General features: G+C 46.1%; 1 protein-coding gene across 1 annotated transcript in view; it reads left to right on the top strand.

Moving 5' to 3' along the window:
* Positions 1-2,218: 2,218 nt before the first annotated feature.
* INTS4 (integrator complex subunit 4) overlaps positions 2,219-18,609 on the top strand; it is a gene marked incomplete at both ends in the record, with an annotated part of 33,010 nt that continues 16,619 nt past the window's right edge. The window contains 12 exons of the mRNA XM_079544301.1: positions 2,219-2,272; positions 3,449-3,640; positions 7,482-7,599; positions 8,165-8,271; positions 8,785-8,970; positions 10,440-10,490; positions 11,571-11,659; positions 11,919-12,039; positions 12,507-12,578; positions 13,188-13,362; positions 15,550-15,755; positions 17,710-17,852. Of these exons, the coding sequence (XP_079400427.1) occupies positions 2,219-2,272; positions 3,449-3,640; positions 7,482-7,599; positions 8,165-8,271; positions 8,785-8,970; positions 10,440-10,490; positions 11,571-11,659; positions 11,919-12,039; positions 12,507-12,578; positions 13,188-13,362; positions 15,550-15,755; positions 17,710-17,852 (1,514 nt within the window). The remainder of the gene's footprint in view (positions 2,273-3,448; positions 3,641-7,481; positions 7,600-8,164; positions 8,272-8,784; positions 8,971-10,439; positions 10,491-11,570; positions 11,660-11,918; positions 12,040-12,506; positions 12,579-13,187; positions 13,363-15,549; positions 15,756-17,709; positions 17,853-18,609) is intronic.

Below are 18,609 nucleotides of genomic sequence, written 5' to 3'. Positions count from 1 at the left end.
CTCCTACTCTGCCTTATTTTGAGTCATAAATACTGAGAGCTACAGAGCCCATTCACCCTAACCTGCTGTCCTCAGAGCCTTCTCCTCACTGTGAATACTTCTCATAAGTTAGGATCTGCTGTATGGAGTGCAGCAGTCTGGTCCACAGATTTATTCTAGGTAAAGACAGACAATGGTCTGTCCATAAAGCACACAGACTAATCTTTAAATGCTAGCTCACAGCTGCAATGTTGGAAAAAAAAACATCTTTGAGAAGCAACAGATCAGATTTTGAACTATTGTTGAGAGAAACGAGGGGAATACATAAAAGCTTTCTTCTGATTAATGCTTCACTTATGTTTCTCATGTATTGCCAGGCATGACCTCTCTGATGAAAAAAATTGCATCTGCACCGTTTCAAGTGGAATCCCTGAAAGCTGTGTAAATACTTGCTCAACTTAGATTTGGATCTTTAATGATCTTATGATTATATCTTTTATGGGCCCCTTCGAACTGGGGATTCTACAATTTTATGAAGAAGAGGTAAAAATCACTGATGAGATGTCACCTAAAGAACCATACTTCTCTCTCATGTCACCCTATTTCAGTCTTTCGTCTTGTGCCATTCACTGTTATCACAACACTATTTTTAAATGTATAAGTTTAGGGAAACCCCCCTGTGATTTGACTGGAAGGAAATGCTACTGAAGTGAAAGCCTGGGGCCCAGAGGCGATTCTTAACAGAACACGAGTTGGTTCCTACACTGTGTTTAAAAAATCTGAGCATTCCAAAGTTGGTATTTTGTTTGTTTGTCTTGTACTTTTTTACTGCAGACGGCCATTAAGATGGTTTTAATAACTCTGGGATGTTCAAGTCATCACAGCTAATTTGATTATGGATGTATTTCCTCTACAATGCTCTCAAATGGTCTGATCTGGACATGAGGAAGTATTACTTTTCAGAAAGGGTGGTCAGGCACTGGAATGGATGCCCAGGGAGGTGGTGGAGTCACCGAGCCTGGGGGTGTTCAAGGAAAGGCTGGATGTTGTGTTGAGGGACGTGGTTTAGTGGGAGCTATTGGGAATAGGTGAACGGTTGGACTGGATGAGCTTTTAGGTCTTTTCCAACCTTGGTGATTCTATGATTCTATGATTCTATCTTTGGGTGGTGCTGTGTGGAGCCAGGAGCTGGACTCGATGATCCTTATGCCCCTTTCAGCTCGGAATATTCTACGTTTCTATGATCTTTTAGCTGATACCGGTGACACTGATAGACAAGTTGGAAAGCTTTATACTCCAATCCCTTCACAGATCATTATATCCCTAAGATGTCCACGTGCAGCTATCCCTGGCTGTCTTACATGCTGTATTTCTAACTGCCTCTAGACAGATACTTGTCACAGGGGCTCTTTGGTGCTGCTGCCCCCCTTTTCCCCCCTCCTTGAAGGAGACACACTTGAAGGCTGCATTATGTGTTTGGCTGTGTCCAATGCACAGCTTGCCTTTAATGTCCCGGAGACACACAAGGTCAGGCTGGATGGGGCTCTGAGTAACCTGGTGGAGCTGTAGGTGTCCCTGTTCATTGCAGGGGAGTTGGAGCAGATGATCTTTAGAGGAGCTGGGAGCGTGCGAGGGGTCACTGCTGCTGGAGGTGCTCAGGTGGGATCTGGCACTGAGGGTCGTGGTCAGTGGGCATGGGGGGCTGGGATGGGGGTGGGCTTGGGGATCCTAGAGGTCTTTTCTATCCTTAATGGTTTTGTGACATGATGAAGAATTTTGTTGCAACTGGGAAGAGAAGGGATGGCTCTTCTTTGTGTGTCCCTGCGGTTTTGCGTTATCTTTTACTGGGCACTGGGAAAAACCTGAGGGAGACACCAGCACTTCTCACACATAATATTAAATTATAAACCCGCAGCTAAGCAGACTCGCTGGGGTTTGTGTGATGGCATCCCCCGTCGGAGCTGCTGACACTCGGCTCCGTACGGCGCGTATTGATGAGGAAAACCGAGCTCCAGCGCACCCGCTGGGTGACGACACCAACCCCGAGGCGGAGCAGGCCGCAGCCGCCATCTTGAACGCAGCGCGCGTTCTCATGGCAACAGGAGGCCTCCCAGCCCAGACCTCCTGACCATAGAGCGGAACCTCCAGCTGGAAAGAGAGTACTCTCCGTTCGCTACGTCACGAGAGGGCGACTCTATGGTATGGCGGCGGGGGGAGGGGCGCGTAGGGCGGCCGCGACATGGCGGCACACCTGAAGAAGCGGGTGTACGAGGAGTTCACCAAGGTGGTCCAGGTGAGCGAGGAGAGCTCCGAGCTCTGTAGGGTGATTCCGGTGAGTGTGGGAAGGGCGGTGGTAGCAGCCTGGGGCCTAATCCAGGGGTGGCTTCCTGGGAAAGGGGAGCGTTGGGGCTGCCTCAGGTTTGGGGTGGGTTACTGCAGGCCTTGGGGGAGATGCGGGGGATGTGGTGGCCTCAGCTCGGGGAGGGAGAGGACAGCTGGGAGGTGTAGGAGAAGGGGTTGAAAGGGGCAGAGCAACTTGAGGAGATGTAGTGCTCACCTGAGGGTGGGAGCTGCCCCACTGGGCTGGGAAATCTAGCCTTGCAGAGAAGAACCTGGGGGTCCTGATGGATGAAAAACAGAGCGTGAGCCGCAGCGTGTTCTTGCAGCTCGGAAAGCAAATGGTATCCTGGGCTCCATCAGAAGAGGGGTGGCCAGCAGGGACAGGGAGGTGATTGTCCCCCTCTACTTTGCACTTGTGAGGCCCCATCTGGAGTACTGTGTCCAGGTCTGCAGCCCCCAGTACAAAGAAGACAGGGAGCTGTTGGAGAGGGTCCAGAGGAGAGCCACAAAGAAGATCAGAAGGCTGGAGCACTTCCCCTACGAAGACAGAAGGCAGGCTGAGGGAGCTGGGCTTGTTCAGCCTGGAGAAGAGAAGGCTGTGGGGCGACCTCATTGCAGCCTTTCAGTGCCTAAAGGGAGCCTACAAAGAGGATGGGAATCAACTCTTTGAAAGGGTAGACAACGGCAGGACAAGGGGAAATGGTTTGAAGTTGAGGGAGGGAAGATTGAGGTTGAATGTCAGGGGGAAATTCTTTACAGAGAGAGCGGTGAGGTGCTCAAACAGCTGCTCAGAAAGACTGTGGATGCCCCGTTCATCCCCAGAGGTGTTCAAGGCCGGGTTGGATGGGGCCCCGGGCAGCTTGGTGTATTATTAAATATGGAGGTTGGCAGCCTTGCAGGGGGGTTGGAGCTTCATGATCCTTGAGGTCCTTTCCAACCCTGGCCATTTAATGATTCTATGGAATGTGCTTCCAGAATAGATACTGTTCTGTGACAGGCAAGGGAAAGGGCGGTGTTTGCGGTGGGGTGCAGGAACTCCCTCGGGCTGCCTTTGTGGGAAGCAGTTTGCTCTGGGAAGGATTTGCATGGTGTTTCTGAATTGTGTTGCTCTGCCTCTGGCCCACAGCAGCAGCATGAGGACCTGTCTGCTAAGAAACTGCGGCTGACCAAGCCCAGCAAGTCAGCAGCGCTCCACGTCGACCTTTGTAAAGCCACCTCGCCTGCAGATGCCTTGCAGTACCTGCTGCAGTTTGCCAGGAAGCCTGTGGAAGTGGAAAGCGTGGAAGGGGTTGTCCGAATCCTGCTGGAACATTATTATAAGGTAATGAAGCTGGGAGCCAAAGATCTGCCAGAAACCCCATTCTGACCTTTTATCTTTGGATAGGGTTGGAGGTAGGATGGGAAGCTGCTGTTTCCTGTGTTGCCATCTCAGTTGCCAACAGTGTTGCGTGAGGACAGTGAGTGGTTGTAGTCCTTCACCTGTGTGGTTACAGCTCATGTCACTTGGTTTTAGCAGTTTCAGGACTCGGTGACAGGGAAGTGAGCCAGGAGGTAATGGCCTCAGGTTGCACTAGGGGAGGTTCAGGTAGGATATTAGAAAAAAATCCCTGAAAGTATGCTTATGTAATGGCACAGGCTGCCCAGAGAGGTGGTGGAATCACCGTCCCTGGAGGTGTTCAAAAGCCATGGAGGAGATGTGGCACTGAGAGACGTCTATGACTGGGTGACTGGTCTGATAGATGAGGGAAGGGCTGTTGATGTAGTCTTCCTAGACTTCAGCAAAGCCTTTGACACGGTCCCTCACAGGCTTCTTCTGGGGAAACTGGCTGCCCGTGGTCTGAACAGGTATACACTTCTTTGGGTAAGGAACTGGCTACAGAGCCGTGCCCAGCAGGTCATGGTGAGTGGAGTGAAGTCCAGCTGGCGACCCGTTTCAAGTGGAGTCCCCCAGGGGTCGGTGCTGGGGTCCATCTTGTTTAATATCTTTGTTGATGACCTAGATGAGGGGATTGAGTGCACCCTCAGCAAGTTTGCAGATGACACCAAGCTGGGAGGTGGTGCTGATCTGCCTGAGGGTAGGGAGGCCCTTCAGAGGGATTTAGACAGGCTGAACCGCTGGGCTGAGGTGAATGGGATGAGGTTCAACAAGGCCAAGTGTCGGGTCCTGCACTTTGGGCACAACAACCCTATGCAGCGTTACAGGCTTGGGGATGAGTGGCTGGATGAGTGTGAAGAAGAGAAGGACCTGGGGGTGTTGGTTGATGCTCGGCTGAACATGAGCCGACAGTGTGCCCAGGTGGCCAAGAGGGCCAACAGCATCCTGGCCTGCATTAGAAATAGTGTGGCCAGCAGGAGCAGGGAGGTGATCATCCCCCTGTACTCAGCACTGGTGAGGCCGCACCTCGAGTGCTGTGTTCAGTTTTGGGTCCCTCACTACAGGAAAGATGTTGGGAGCGTGTCCAGAGAAGGGCAACGAAACTGGTGAAGGGTCTGGAGCACAGGGCTGATGAGGAGCGGCTGAGGGAGCTGGGATTGTTCAGTCTGGAGAAGAGGAGGCTCAGGGGAGACCTCATTGCTCTCTACAACCTCCTGAAGAGAGGCTGTGGTGAAGAGGGATTTGGCCTCTTTTCCCAGGCAACGAGCAGCACACGGGGCAATGGCCGCAAGTTGTACCAGAGGAGGTTTAGGTTGGACACAAGGAAGAACTTTTTCCCTCAGAGAGTGGTCAGGTACTGGAATGGCTGCCCAGGGAGGTGGTGGAGTCGCCGTCCCTGGCAGTGTTCAAGAGGCGTCTGGATGACGTGCTGTGTGATGTGGTTTAGTGCTAGTGGTGGCAGTGGTGATGAGGAGACGGTTGGACTGGATGATCTTGTAGGTCGTTTCCAACCTTGTGATTCTATGATTCTATTACGTGGTCAGTGGGCATGGTGGGACAGGCTGGGGTTGGACTTGGTGATCTTAGAGGTCTTTTCCAACTTGAATGATTCCATGATTCCTGCAGGTGATCTGCATGATTAGTTTGCATCAGCTTAACAAGGAGCAGGCGGCATGACAAGAAGTTTTCCAAGTAACCCAGTTGTCCAAAGCTGGCTCAACTTTATCTAAATCCTGCTTAATTTCTTTTAAGAGTACGGAAATTTTTTAGCTATAGCTTACAATGCAGACCACTTCTAAAAGACACTGCTGAAAAGCAGAAGTGGTAGACTTTTTTTTTTTTTTTCTTCAACCAACAAAAAATTTTGAACAACAAGATAAAAGAATGGATGCTTTATGCTGTCCAGATATTGATCCTTCACTTGATAACTCAAATTTGATTGTTGCTAACAGAAATATGTGCTATTTCTTGTAAACGTCCTTCTGCTATTCTTTCTTTTCTTTTCAATTGGATCTTCTCTACTTTCGTAGAATGGCTTGGGTTGGAAAGGACCTCAAGGATCATCAAGCTCCACCCCCCCTGCAGCATCCAGGGCCACCAACCACCATATCTAATATTAGACCAGGCTGCCCAGGGCCCCATCCAACCTGGCCTTGAACACCTCCAGGGATGGACGGGGCATCTGCAACCTCTGGGCAGCTGTTCCAGCACCTCGCCACTCTCTAAAGAGCTTCCCCCTGACATCCAACCTAAATCTTCCCTCCCTCAACTTCAAACCATTTCCCCTTGTCCTGCTGTCATCTCGCCTTTCCAAGAGCTGACTCCCCTCCTGTTTGTAGGCTCCCCTTAGGTACTGAAAGGCTTTGAATTGATGCTAGAGCTGTAAGGATTTTGTCAGTCTCTGTATTTGTTGTTGGAGCGTGACTGCCTGTTGTTATTGTTCCTTCTTTCGTTTACAGTATGATGGGCAAACAGGACAGTTTGGGATCTGTCCTCTGAAAAGCATCAGAAAAATCATCAGCCTCTTCCTCTATGCTTTTCTGACAGTTTGCTGACAGTTGTTTCATTGTCTCTGGGCTGGTGGCACAGAATGAGCTGGTTGTTGCTGGCAGAAATGGTGTGCCATCAGACAGTGCCTGAACGGATCCCAGAGGGCTCTTTCCAGCTGTTGAGGGTTGTTGGGTTGAGGGGTTAGAGATGCAGTGACTTAAGGGCCTGCTGCTGCTCTTGGAGTCTCTCCTAAACGCTGTTGAAAGGTGTCATTGCTGTGATAAGAGAGGTGCAGAACTGCAGTGCTGAATACAGAGGTGCATTGGAGAGAGTGTAAAATCCAGACTCCTTTGTGTCCTTCTGCCTTCTGTTGGATATCCTTGCAATGTGAGGATGGAAGAGGGCTTCCAATTAGGACTGAAGTGCTGAGTGCACAGGTCTGTGGAATACTCCTATTTACAGCCCTTCAAAATGCATGAGCTCTTAAAGAACTTAAAATTAATGATAATTTGTGAAGCTTATTTATGTAATCACCACATGTGACAGCATTTAGAGATGTATCCAGCTAACATGTGCTCCTATTTATTTTTTTTTTAACCTTGCTGCCTTGGGTTTGTTTGCTTTGTATCTTTCTATCTTATATCTGCTTATATCTTTCTAGCAGGATTCCTCCTTGCTGTGAACTTTTTCTCTAGGCTATGGACCCCAACGTTTAGCTGAAATCCAAAGACCATCAGTGTCAGTTCATCTTCTAAAATCCTCCCATTTGTTTATTTTAACTTACAGGATAGGAACATTTAACAGGGAGTTTTTCAGAATCCTGAAACCCTGATTATTTAAACTTTTATTTTCAAACAATAATGAGTAATTACTCAGAAATTAAGAGGTAAAAGAGTTAATTTGTAGTGTAGTGGAAGCTGCAAGAAGAACACTTTGGTGTGATTGACTTACTGCAAGGTGGAGCATAGAGGAGGAAGGAACCTTATGGCAAAGTTTGGTCCCTTGTGCTGAAATGTGAGTGGATCCTGCCTCCCTGCAGAGTGTTTTGCTCTCCCAACTGAAAAATGAGAGAATAATAGAATTGTCTGGGTTGCAAAGGAGCACAGTGCTCATCCAGTTCCAACCCCCTGCTGTGTGCAGGTCACCAACAGCAGCCCAGGCTGCCCAGAGCCACATCCAGCCTGGCCTTGAATGCCTGCAGGGATGGGGCATCCACAGCCTCCTTGGGCAACCTGTTCCAAGTCTCACCACCCTCTGTGGGAAAAACTTGCTCCTCATATCTGTTGCTTCCTTCCAGGAGAATGATGCTTCTGTAAGACTGAAGATTGCTTCCTTGCTGGGTTTGTTATCGAAGACTCCAGGATTTTCCCCAGACTGCATTGTGGATGATGCCATCAACACACTTCAGAATGAGAGTAAGTTGAGTTTTTTCAGATGCCTTTCAGGCCTTGCTTGAAGTGGAATCTTGTTAGGAGCAGTGTTTTTCCTTAGTGTACTGCAAAGCAGCTCATCAGGGCATTAGTGTAGTAACATTGGTTTTCTAATAGACAGTGAAGTACAGGTGATTCTGTTTGTGTCTTCATTGAAGTCCGTTTTTATTTTCTGTTTTATATTCACTGCTTGTATGTTCTTGATGCAGTTTAATTTTATTTTAGTATCACTTAGTGACAGGTGAATCATAGAATGTCTTGGGTTGGAAGGGACCTCAAAGATCATCAAGCTCCAATCCCCCTGCTGCAGTCAGGTCTACCAGCCTCCAGATCTGGTACTAAACCAGGCTGCCCAGGGCCCCATCCAGCCTGGCCTGGTACCAAGGTGATTGGTGGCTTTAGTATGTTATCTGCAAGGAGAAGCCAAGGAAACTGGGCTTCTTTTCTCCTCTGAAGGAAAAGGCTCCAGGAGGACCTTCCAACCAGAGTGATTCTGTGGTTCTGGAGCTCAGCAAAGAGGTGCATAACCTTTCCCTGCTTTGTTTTGCAGAGTCTCACCAAGTCCTTGCTCAGCTGCTGGACACCCTGCTGGTGATTGGCACAAAGCTCCCAGAGAACCCATCTGTCAGGATGAGGCTGGTGGAGGTAGCTTGCAAGGTAAGGCTGCCTCCCTGAAGACATCAGTACTGCTGAAGGGCAAAGCTCTGCTCTTGCATGCTGAATTTGGATTCAGTCTGTTTTGGGAGAGAGCTCAAGGTACTACATTTTAAAGGAGAGCAACTTGAAACCAAATGTGTTGTGAGCACAGCACTGGGTGCAGTTGACAAGTCTGTAAACAACACTGGATTCACTGCTCTCTCAGTTACTGCCTCTTCCTTCGTATGCTTTTGTAAGCATGTCTGCTTTCTGTAGCTGTTATTTAGAAATACTCTTCCTGTTAATAAGTTGTTGATAGAAAGCGTTAAAGTAATGTTAAGCAAATGTGTTAATAATCTGTTTAAATATTTATCTCTGCCAGAGGAAAAAGTACGTTGTCAGTATTTACTTAATCTTGTTCTACTAAAATATTAATATTTCATAATTGCTGGGAATTTTACTCTGGCTGTTTTGAAGAGAGGAAAGAACAATTAAAAAACCCAATTAGATCTTTTCTTCTCTTGTGTCCCATAGCACCTGACAGATTCTTCCCACGGTGTAAGAAATAAGTGTCTTCAGTTAATTGGCTGTCTTGGACCGGTGGAAAAAGGTGTTGCAAAAGAAGCTGAAAGCCAGGCTGCCAAAGATGTCCAGAAGATCATAGGAGATCATTTTAATGACCAGGACCCTCGTGTTAGAACAGCAGCTATAAAAGCCATGGTAAGGAGTGCTGGTGCGATGGAAGAAATTGTTTGGGGTTTGATAAGAAAGATGGGAAGGATGTGCAAATTAATCCAGAAGGGTCTGGACTAAAGCTAGTCCATATGCTGAACTAGTGCCAGTTTAACACATCAAAATTACTTGGAGAAATAAGGTAAGTTATGAATAGAAGAAGTTCATGAGATCTCAGAGTGATTCATAATGGTATGTTAAGGCAGTATGGTTAGGTTGCAGTTGGACTTGATGATCTTGAAGGTCTTTTCCACCCTGAGCAATTCTGTGATTCAATGAGATCTGCTTCTGCTGTAGCTGAAGAAGCTTTTTAGTTTGGGATATCGTGGTATGATTGCAGGTAAGGTCTAGTGAGAAGTCTGCATTTCCTGATTCAGGGTCAGTTGCCACAATAATAAGCCCCTATTCTGCATTTAATAGAACACTGATTGTGACAGGAAACCTTGTGTGTTTAAATCTGAAAACTTGTGTGCTTTTTTTTTTTTTTTGGCAATGTTTTGGTTACTGATTTTCATGTGGGATTCAGCAAATTCAGAACTTTTTAGCTTTGCAGCAATAGAAGCATAGGCAGTGCATTAAGAACTTTGCTTCGTGTGAGTTCCTGTGACTGTATGGGGGTGTAGCACTTTCTCTGCTACTCTTAAAGTTTATAAAGTTACCCCATCTAACTTGATGGTGATCAAAGGTATTTGAACTGACACCATTGAACTGTGAAGAAGGAAACAAGATGCATTAGAGAGGATCAGACTGCATGTGAGTCTGTCTGGGATCTCCCTCTGCTGGAGGCTGCACTCATCCTTCATTTTCATTCTATTTTGTTGCTTTCTTTTTTTTTTTTCATAGAACTTCTTACACCTGCCACCATTTCTGCAGTGACACTGAATCAAATCCATAGCAAGATTTATGACCTTCAATTTAATAGTTTCACTACAATGTCAGCTGTTTTGCTTTAGTTTGGAGCTTGGAAGCATCCTGAATGAATTCAGGGTCCCTAACTGTTCCTAGGGTTTTTAATCACAGTTTTTCCTTGCTACTGTGTTGTTTGTTTACATTAGGAGTGTTTAGTAGGGCAGGTTTTGCTGTTCCTCTGGCTGTGAAAATGCACCGGTGGTGCTGCTTTTTAGTCTGTGTCTGAGGGAGTGGTTGAAACTGGCCAGTGCTGAAAAATTGCTTGAAGGCTGAGAGAATGGGCAGAGTGTTCATATGAACTGTATTTTCCTAAGCAATCAAAGTGTAAGTGGCTGTGAAGTTTAAGGTTACACTGAAGTCAAGGTTTTCTTTAAGATACAGCCAAGCTTGAGAAGCAGCTGAATTACAATAACAGTTGAGAAATGCAAGCAATTAATTTTATGCAAAGCAGGAAAAACAGTGATGAAAACTTATTGTGTGTTATTGAAAACCATCGTTTGATTTCATTGTTGTTTCTTTCTTTTGTTGTTCTGGTTTTCCCCCCATAGCTTCAACTTCACGAGAGAGGACTGAAACTGCAGCAGGCCATTTATGGTCAGGTAAAACCTCATTTTTTGTTTCTATTTATTTTGTGTTGGTTTGCATACTTTGCTTTTCAGGATTCTGGGATGTTGTGCTTCGAGAGGTGGAAAGCTCTGAACAGAGGGAGGGCATTCTATGTGCATGCTGTGTGTTCTTTGCAGTGCCACATGGTAGCAAATAAAAATGAGCTTTACAACTTCAAGTGCACTAATGTGTGTGCTGTGACTGAAACTGATTGTTTGCTGGGGGGAGATAAGCATAGGAGGAGCAAGGCATTGCATAATTCTTACTGTCATCTTGCAATCTCAGTGTTAAATCCTTGTGCATTGGAGGGTGTTACGTGAGAGGGAATGGCCTCAAGTTGTGCCAGGAGAGGTTCAGGCTGGGTATTAGGAGAAATCTTGTCTCTGAAGGAGTAATCAGGCACTGGCACAGGCTGCCCAGAGAGGTGGTGGAGGCACTGTCCCTGGAGGTGCTCAAGAACTGTGTGGATGTGGTCAGTGGTGGGAGTGGGGTTGGACTTTGTGATCTTGAAGGTCTTCTCCAACCTTCATGATTCTACGATTCTGTGGCTGTTTGTTACAGAATCATGGAGTGGTGTAGGCTGGAAAGAAACTTGAGAGACCATCATCTCATTGCAAATCCCCTGTCATGGACCAGAACGTCTTTTGCTAATCAGGTTGCTCAAAGCCTCATCCAGCCTGGCCTTGAACATTGCCCAGGGATGGGGCATCCCCAGCTTCTTTGGGCCAGTGCCTCACCACCCACATAGTAAAGAACTTCTTCCTTGCATCTGCTCTAAATCTCTGCTGTTTTAGTTTAAATCCATCACCCTTTGTCCTGGCAAAAAGGTTGCAGAGCTGCAGGCTGTATCAGATTACTCTTAGGAAATGTTCATGCTTTGTGTTGCCTGCAGAATGCGGGCAGTTTTGGAGCTATACCTCATGTGATTAACAGTCTTCATTAGGATGATCAAACTTGGAAATACTTGTTAGTAGAAGGGAAGATTTAATTTGTCCTTATTTATGATCTGAACTGATATATGCTAAGGATCATAAATCAGTGGAAATTGATTATATTGGCTGCAAATCTTTCAGGCTTGCAAGCTGTTGGCAGACGATTATGAACAAGTGCGCAGTGCTGCAGTTCAGCTAATTTGGGTCCTCAGTCAACTGTACCCTGAAAGGTATGTGCTGTACACAGAGGGACTCAAAATGGTGCCACTGCAATATCTTAATCCTGGGTGTTTTGTGCCAGAAAGTCTCAGGAGAAGCAGTTAGAGGAATGCTGTGTACCAGCTGCTGACACTTGATGAGAATGCATTCATTCGATTGAAGTTTTTGTTCCTGATGCTTACTGTGTGTTGATGGGAATTCAGCACAGCTCTTAGTTGTATGCCATGCTGGATGAAGCCAGCAAACTGACTGACTTTTTTTCTCTGCTAGCATTGTCCCCATTCCTTCTTCTAATGAAGAGATTCGGTTGGTTGATGATGCGTTTGGGAAAATTTGTCACATGGTTAGCGATGGTTCCTGGGTTGTGAGAGTACAAGCTGCCAAATTATTGGTAAGTCTCATCCTTCTCTGTGGGATTCACGTTGCACTACTTAACTCTTTAAAAAGAAATGGGGAGGAATTTAGAAACTGCTCGCATAAATTCATGTCAGAATTCGAAGCAGGAGAAAAGCTGAGTGTGGGGTGTTGGCTTTGTTTCTCTCGGCTGAACTCTGTGGTGATTCCCTCCTTGAGATTGCAGGGTTGGTATCCCTAAAACAAGTACTTGGAATAACTGCCCCCCAGCACGTTTTAACAACTGAACCCAGTAAAGTCTGTATTAGATTCAGTGAGAAAATAAGCTGTTCTGATAATCCTCAGCAAACTCTGATGTAGGGTTTGAGTGTTGAGCACCATGTGAAGCTATTAGAAAGGACAAATATTGTCAGGTCCTGAGTTGGGATATATCCAGAAATTGTGTGGTGGAATTTAGAGTAATCCTCTTGCTTCCTTTTGAGGGATGTTTCTTTTTCTCTTCAGGGTTCTATGCAACAAGTGAGCTCCCATTTCTTAGAGCAGACCCTTGACAAGAAGCTCATGTCAGATCTGCGGGTACGTGAACACTCAGTGCTCGAGTTGTTTTGGCTGTGTGTAGAGTACTCAAATCACACAACAGGTGTGGAAATGCAGAGCCTGTTTGCTTAGCACGTCCTTGCCTCAGGGCTGCTGAGAGTTAATTGATGATGACAGGTTTTCTGTTAGATTAAAGTCAGTGAAGCAATTGCCAGTTTTAAATTTCATTAACCGAGCCGTGTAATGAAGAGCTTGAGGCCATTCAGGTTTTGTGGATGAGAGGTAAATGTTTGCGTTCCTCTGACGGCCATTTGGCTCTAAGCTTTATTGTGTACAGAAAGTTGGCATCCTAGTTTTGGCAGCAAACTGATTGCAGCATCCTGCAAGAGCTCTCTGGTAGTCATCTCCCACCTTAGGAGCAGTGAGTAGCTGGAGAATGGGGCCCTTGTGCAAAAAGCTTTTCAGTAAAACTCCTTCCTGAAGCAACTTTCTGAAGGTATTGCATTCAGTTTCTCAGGCCTACAAAATAGTAAGGAGGCAAGAGCTTCCAGCTATGCCTGTTTTAAAATTCAGAAAACCATCTACTGTTCTGATCAGTCACCTTTCATGTTTCCCATGGTTGTAACTGTGAGAAATGTATTTGGGCAGAGGAAGCGCACGGCGCACGAGCGAGCCAAGGAGCTCTACAGCTCTGGGGAATTCTCAAGTGGCAGAAAATGGGGAGATGATGCTCCCAAAGAAGAAATCGATACAGGTGCTGTGAACCTGATTGAATCAGGAGCTTGTGGAGCCTTTGTTCACGGTCTGGAAGATGAAATGTATGGTAAGTGTTAATGCTGTGACTGAATTGCTTGGGGTGTATGGAGGGGCCTTTTGTCTGTTTGGGGGTCAGGAGGTTAGAACCTTTGTGTTGGGAGGCACACACACGTGTGTGTTCTGAAACATTCTGATGTTTCAGAATCCAATGAACACAAGTTTTCTTACAAATTCCAATCTCAGGTTGTGCCTAGCCAACTAATGCCCATTTCTTCCGAGCTAGTGGTACTTTTGGGTTAATTAGTTGCTTCTCATCAGGTCTGGCTTTCCTAATGAGGTAAAAGACAAGTTCCATCTCACAGGGGGCTGCATAGGCCAAGCTCCTCTTGGTCCCTGCTGGCATGAATGTTCTTGCGCAGTTGGAACATGTTTTACTTGAAAATGAATTACTGGATTCTTGTGTTTTCAGATACGTAGATTTCAGGTGAGGGCTTGTTTACGTCATGTTATTGTAGCTCTGTTTCTTGAATGGAAATGCCTGCATTTCACCATCACATTTACCTGCTCTGTGGTGCTATTGCACCAGGTCTCATGGTCTTGCTGTGATGGATGTGGAGGCCTTTGTCTCACCCATTCTAGCAGATTATATCTGGCCTGCTCTTTTAAACAGGGGAAATTATGAGTGTCAAATTGGAACACAAGCATTCTTCAGCTTCTGAGCATGGCTGTAGCACTGACTGTGCTGATGATCTCAGGAATGTCTGTGTTCAGCCTTTTCTAGCCCAGCTTTCCTGTGTGTAGAGCAAAGGTTTGCAAAAGCTATTGAGAGCCATGAAGAGGTGCAGCTCTGATGTCGTTCCTGAATTCAATTTTAAACCTTGCTGGAAGGATGGCAGTAAAGAAGTCAGCAGAAAAACACCATAACAAAAATATCTCTGTAAGCTGTGGTGTAAAAGTTGATTTATTATTCTGTGACTCCTGCAAATTAAACCACGTTTTCCCAATAGCTGAACTCTCCCTGAAGCTCGAGCACGCAGCCTTGTTTCTTTCTGACTGACAGTGTGGCTCAATCCATTGTCTGTGAAGCATTCTCCAGTTTGATTATTGGGGAATGTCAGTAAAATGGGCAGATGTGGAAAATAACCAGAACTCTGAAGAGTGTACATATGTCTCCACGGTGGTATTTTAAATACTGCTGAGCTGTATTCTTCCTTACCCACGGCGCTGCTTCGTTTCTTCAATTCCATCCTGTAACTTCAATCTAAATGAATGTGTCAGCTCATGAATGCACTATTGGCAAATGTTTTCTCGGGGTTTTTTCTTCTCTAATGCCTCTAACAGCACCGTGGTCTTAATGACCATGGAGACTCAGCGTTGTGACACGGGCTTTGTTCTGTGGAAGTGGAAGGCTCGCTGTGTTTGCATTTCTCTGCTTAATCAGAATCATCAGGAATCAAAATGTTCTTTAAGAACAATAGGCCTAAACGTTACACGCAAGTTGAAATGAATGTTTGCAAGATGAGCTAATTTGAATGAAAAGTAGAAGTATGTTTTAAACAATGTTTGCAAGACATCTAATTAATCTTCCCTTTTATGATCCCAGCACATGAATGTTATGGAAGCTAGCAGGAATGGCTGTGGGGGGGAAGAATCTTCATGCAAGTCTGTCATATTTGGGTCTTCTTTCAATTCCTACTATGGTTTACAGCAGAAACATTCTCTGGACGCCTCTGTTTATTTTTACTTTTGCTTGAATTATGAGTCATTTTGATAATAGGGCACACCTTTGTCCTTTCTTGTGAGGAAGTCAGGAAGCAGGGAAAGCTCATTCCGTGTGCTGGTAACACACTGGTACTCTTGGGCTTTTCAGCAATTCACAAAGTGCTACGTGGCTACTTAAAAATGCAGTGAATGCTCTTAGCAATTAAAATGTCTGGAAGAATGAAGAGAGCAGTTTAATTATCTAAATTAGCTTGCTTAAGGTACCACAGTTACGGCTACGCTTGCAAAACGTGCCATGAAATGCATAATATTTATTAGCTGGATGGATGTGGCTCTGGGCAGCTTGGTCTGGTGGTTGGCAGCCCTGCACACAGCAGAGGATTGAAACAAGATGATCATTGTGGTCCTTTTCACCCCAGGCCATTCTGTGAGCTCCTGTCCTTAGCCCAGTGCTCCACTGCTACAGGGCCTGGCTGTTGGTGGCACGTCCTCTTAAACAGCACTAATGCCTGATTTCCCCCTCTCCTAATAGAGGTGCGGATTGCTGCAGTGGAGGCCCTCTGCATGCTGGCTCAGTCCTCACCTTCTTTTGCGGAAAAATGCCTGGATTTTTTGGTGGACATGTTTAATGATGAAATTGAGGAGGTGAGGTTGCAGTCAATACACACGATGAGGAAAATTTCCAACAATATCACGCTGCGGGAGGACCAGCTGGATACTGTGTTAGCTGTTCTGGAGGTAAGGCCTTCCCAAGGGGGGAAACATTACATTCTTGCTTTTTCTTTGTGTTGTTTTTTTAAATAAATGATATTCAGATTAAAGGCTCGCTGTCCTTGCTAACTGCTGGTGTGTCACATGGATTTCCTTCTGTCTCATTTTCTGGTCCATGTTTGTGATGTTTCACGTTGAATGCAACTTAATTTTCTTTGTTCTACCACTTCAGTTGTACCTTTTGTTCACTGAACAGAGCCAGCACACTGGTCTGAGATCTCTCTCTACTCTTCCAGCCCTTGATTTCTAGCACTCTCCTTGGAATAGTTCTGGCCTTTCCTGACCATCACTATCTCAGCCAGTTCCCAGCTGCACGTGGTAGACAAATCTCTGCTTCTTTGGGACAATATCTCAGCCTTGGATGGTACTCAAAATGCATTCTGTGTGTCTCTTTACCCACTGTTTGCTTGACCCTGTGCTACAGTGACACCCCTCAGTTGTGCTCCAGGATAAAGCAAACTAAGGCTATGTTGGATGGGGCCTCGGGCAGCCTGGTCTAGTATTAGATATGGAGGTTGGCAGCCCTGCCTGCAGCAGGGGAGTTAGAGCTTGATGGTCCCTTCCAATTCAAGCCGTTCTATGGTTCTCTGATAATCTGCTTATCTGTCTGTAACAAGAGCTGTACGATACGACCTGAGATTGAAAACACAGCAATGAGTGTTGGGTGCCTCTGGTATTTGTGCATCTATTTCATATTTGTTTCACTTGGGAACCTCTGCATTAAGGTATAAACGTGTAGGGCAGTTACACTGGTGTTCCTTTTTATGCTTGTGTTATGATTTGTCGTCTATGTTACGATAGCTGAAATATGAGAATTATCACATTTTCACTGTGCTTGCTTCAGGAAGGTGCTTGCTTACTTGCTTTCTGTTTCAGCAGTAAAATCCAGCTTTTGACACCAAAATAAAGGATTTAGGAGAACAGCATGAACTTTGGTGTCTGAATTGTTAATGGTGATGGTAACTTTTGTCTTCATTCATCTGCTTTTCCTTTACCTGAATAACTATCAACTGCTCCTTGCTTTTTTCACCAAGCATCGCATTCTGCATGTCGTGGTGTTGTGGTTCTCCCTTCCTGTCACCTTGTACACCTCTTTGGCCCTTGGTAGTCTTCTGCCTTGCTCATCTCCGTTCTCCCTTCCCAGCAGTCCATGTAACACACCTGGATTATTTTATTTCTCCAGCCACTGCATCAGCCTTCAGAGCACGTCGTCTCACTCAGTGACAGCCTGCCTTGCAGCACCAAAATAAGGACCAGATGAGCGTAACCACTGCGTTTCCCTCCTTTGTTTGTGTATGTTGGCTGTTGTTGAAGAGCCTCTATGAAGGGGGCTGTTCTTTCTTTTTGTGGAAGACAGTAATGAATGTGCTGTTGATATTTAGCAAATTATGCTTTTAAAAAAATCCTCTATTGAAATGCGTCTAAGACTTGTATCCTGTCAAATTTTCACATTCTGTCCGCCAGTGCCACAAAAATGACAGCAAGGAAGTCTATTGTATTAATTTGGAACTGCAAGGTGGTATTTGGCAGGAGGCAAGTAATGAAGCTGGAGTTCAGCCACGCTGCTTCCAGAAATATGGCTTGAAGGCTGCATAAGCTTCTCTCTGCAATATCACTGGCCTGAAGTTCAGTGGAGGTGCAGTGTGGCTTCAGAAGTGATGCATTAAGGATCCCATGTTGTCATATCAAAGCTGATGATGAGACTTGTAGCTTGTGTTACATGTTTTTTTTTTTTATTGTACACCTATAAACAAATAGTTGGGTCAAGTTCTTTCTATTCTCTTACTGCTCACTGATGCCTCTAGGATGAATTCAGCCAAGGAACAGGATCTCCTGCCTTTAAAATAAGTGTATACCCAGGCTTCTCTCTCTCTGAGCATTCAGAGGCTCTGATTTGAGGGTTTTTGCTTTTATTTTTTAGGATTCTTCAAGGGACATTCGAGAAGCTCTGCATGAGCTGTTGTGTTGCACCAACGTCTCAACTAAAGAAGGCATCCATCTTGCACTGGTGGAGCTGCTGAAAAACCTAACCAAGTATCCTACAGACAGAGAATCCATATGGAAGTGAGCGTGATCAATGTCCTCGTGTGTCTTCTTGCTTTTCTGCTTTGTTATAAAGTGGGGCATTAATGCTATACAGACTGGAAGGAGCAATCCTTGAGAGCAGCCCTGCAGAGAAGGACCTGGGGGTCCTGGTGGGTGAAAAATGGAATGTGAGCCAGCAGCGAGCTCCTGCAGCTTGGAAAGCAAATGGGATCCTGGGCTCCATCAGGAGAGGGGTGGCCAGCAGGGACAGGGAGGTGATTGTCCCCTTCTACTCTGCTCTTGTGAGGACCCATCTGCAGAACTGCGTCCAGGTCTGCAGCCCCCAGTACAAGAATGACAGAGAGCTGCTGGAGAGGGTCCAGAGGAGCCACAAAGAGGGTCGGGGGACTGGAGCACCTCCGCTAAGAAGACAGACTGAGGGAGCTGGGCTCGTTCAGCCTGGAGAAAAGAAGGCTGCAGGGTGACCTCATTGCAGCCTTTCAGTACCTAAAGGGAGCCTGCAAACAGGAGGGGAATCAACTCTTTGGAAGGGTTGATAACAGCAGGACAAGGGGAAAGGGTCTGAAGTTGAAGGAGGGAAGATTTAGGTTGGATGTCAGGGGGAAATTCTTTACAGAGAGAGTGGTGAGGTGCTGGAACAGCTGCCCAGAGAGGCTGTGGATGCCCCGTCCATCCCCAGAGGTGTTTAAGGCCAGGTTGGATGGGGCCCTGGGCAGCCTGGTCTAGTGCTAAATGTGGAGGTTGGTGGCCCTGCATGTGGCAGCAGGGTTGGAGA

The sequence above is a fragment of the Tetrao urogallus genome (assembly GCF_951394365.1).
Source record: "Tetrao urogallus genome assembly, chromosome: 1".
Lineage (NCBI taxonomy): Eukaryota > Metazoa > Chordata > Aves > Galliformes > Phasianidae > Tetrao > Tetrao urogallus.
The sequence above is the reverse complement of the archived record's forward strand: the minus strand, read 5'-3'. Positions and strand labels throughout refer to the sequence as shown.